At 39.3% G+C, this 2,500-nt stretch overlaps 1 protein-coding gene across 1 annotated transcript in view; it reads right to left on the reverse strand.

The window, feature by feature from the left end:
• LOC122251796 (uncharacterized) overlaps positions 1–2,500 on the reverse strand; it is a 117,139-nt gene that overhangs the window by 114,200 nt on the left and 439 nt on the right. Inside the window, exon 1 of the mRNA XM_043013922.2 lies at positions 1,817–2,500. This exon is cut by the window's right edge and continues 439 nt beyond it. Within this exon, the coding sequence (XP_042869856.2) occupies positions 1,817–2,263 (447 nt within the window). The 5' untranslated portion in view covers positions 2,264–2,500. The remainder of the gene's footprint in view (positions 1–1,816) is intronic.

Below are 2,500 nucleotides of genomic sequence, written 5' to 3' on the forward strand. Positions count from 1 at the left end.
ATATTATTAATGCTAATAGTAAAATGATAATGGTGATAATGACAACAATCATAAGGGTTAATATCAAAATTAATAATGATATTAATATTGATATTAATCATTATAACCATAGGGACAAGAATGACATTAACCTTCTAAAATAACAAGTTAAATTAATAAATATAAGATAACAGTGATGACAACAACAACAATAATAATAATAATATAATAACAATGATAATAATAACAATAATAAAATAATGATAATAATAATAATGATAATAATAAAATAATGATAATAATAATAATGATAATAATAAAATAATAATAATAATAATTATAATAATAATGATAAAAATAACAATAATAATAAAAATGATAATAATAACAGCAACAACAATAATAATAACAATGAAAATAATGATACAAATAAAAATAATAATAAAAATGATAATAACAGCAACAATAAGAATATAACAATGAAAATAATAATAAAGATAATAGTGATAACAAAAATAGTAGCAGCGACAGTTATGATGATACCAATACTTATACTTTTACCACTAACTATAATAATAATGTTTATAGTAACAACAATAAAACTAATTATCATTATCCTCATTATCATTACAATCGCCATTAGACTAGTATCAACCGGATATCATTATGATCAACATCTTCATTCGAAATATCAATACCAAAATTGTAAAATTATCACTTTTATTATCTGGTATCTCTTTCGTGGCATCTGAATTAATATTATCGAATAAACATTTTGCGATCGGCAGCAGCTGTAAATTTCCAAAAACATCGCGACAGGAAAATATATATATTTTTTTTTTCATGCATTTTATTTCTCTCTTTTATCTGCTTTTATTGTATTTTATCTTTTTTATATTTCTAGTGTTATGTTCAATTAAATGTGAGAATTATACTTTAAAATCTAACAATAAAGTTTTGAGAATGTATTCTTATTTGAATCTTTAATTTTCTCCTTTATTCATATGTAGATATTATTCAATATCAAGTCACATGTCTAAGAACATTTTATCTTCGTAAAGAAAACTACAAGTGTTTCTCTCAATAATAAAACATTACTGTAAAAATTCTTCGTAAACGAGGCTATTTTCCACATAATCTCTCCACCATCTCTCCGAACATAACCAAGTGTCTCATTGCACCGCATTTCCTACCGACTTATCACGCCCATCTCACGTCAATCATCGTCTCTTACCGCCCACCCAACGCCCGCTCATGTTCTCACTTCCCCGCCCATTCAGTAGCCGCTTACTCATGTTTTCATCGCATGCTCATTTTTCTCTTTTCTTTTTTTTCCCCCTCTTGTCTCTCTCTCTCTCACTCTCTCTCTCTTCACGCCCACTCTACGGTCCGCCCATGTCTCCCCTCCTTTCCCCTCATGACGCTAACGAGCACTTCGGATGATGTATCGTGTACTCTTCCATTACCGGACAAATTCGCGGTAAATTATGGAAAATTTGGATCTAAAAGGAATCCAAGAACGATCTAACGCTCTAATGGCGTTGGAAATCCTTGTGTCACATGGCCTGGATTTAAATACATTTGGGATTTGGGTCTGATTTTCTTTTCTTCAATTTCAGGATATTATTACTCTGGGAAATTTTGTAATATAGATACGTTCCGATTTGAAATAATATGTATATATATTTTTTTTTACGGAGAATTTTTGGGGATAAAATGCACTGCGTTATCTATGAGAGGTCAGAGTGCAAGGCAAAAAATAGGGAAGGTCACCGGGACAGGTCACAGGACCTTCCCCCTCTCCCCCAACCCCCAGGAAACACATCCTACGACCTACCTTCTCTGGCGGAGGAGCATCGGGATCCGCCGCCGCCGAGCCATTGGAGGCGGCTCTGTAGGGCGCCCGGGGAAGGGATCGCTGCCCCCCGCTGAGGTCCGACGCTCCTTGCTGTTGCTGCTGAGATTGCTGTTGCTGTTGTTGTTGTTGCTGCTGTTGCTGTTGTTGTATTTGAGTGTTTGTACCCCCCGCCTCGCTGCTCTGTGGTATCTGCGGCTGGGGCGGCTGTTGATGATGGTGGTGGTGGGCGTGGGGAGGGCTCCGAGGAGTGATGCTGGGGGCGGGCGGCTGTGGCGGGTGGTGGAGCACGCCCTCGGAGTGTCTGGTCTCCGTCACGGGCGTGGACGAGGGGCCGGAGACGTGAGGGGGTGCTGCCTGGGGCGTCTCCGGCTGCACCACGTAAGGACTGGGAGCATACGGCTGGTACATCACTTGGGCACAACTCATATTCGCCGAGTGCGGGAGGCCCTGAGGCACAGGGAGCGAGAGGAAAGGTCCTACGGGATGAGAGCTCCTGCGTTACGGCGGTCGGGTCGGGTCGGGTCGGTCGGTCGGTCACTCACTCACTCACTCACTCACTGGCTTTGGACCACGGGAGTCTTCGGCGAATGCTCACACTCTACGCATACCAACATATGTTGCGGCACATAAGCGATCGCAATGGTCAGCGAACACGCGACTGCA

The sequence above is a fragment of the Penaeus japonicus genome, unplaced genomic scaffold, assembly GCF_977035675.1.
Source record: "Penaeus japonicus unplaced genomic scaffold, GWHDUDI00000001_assembly GWHDUDI00000032, whole genome shotgun sequence".
In the NCBI taxonomy this organism is placed as follows: domain Eukaryota; kingdom Metazoa; phylum Arthropoda; class Malacostraca; order Decapoda; family Penaeidae; genus Penaeus; species Penaeus japonicus.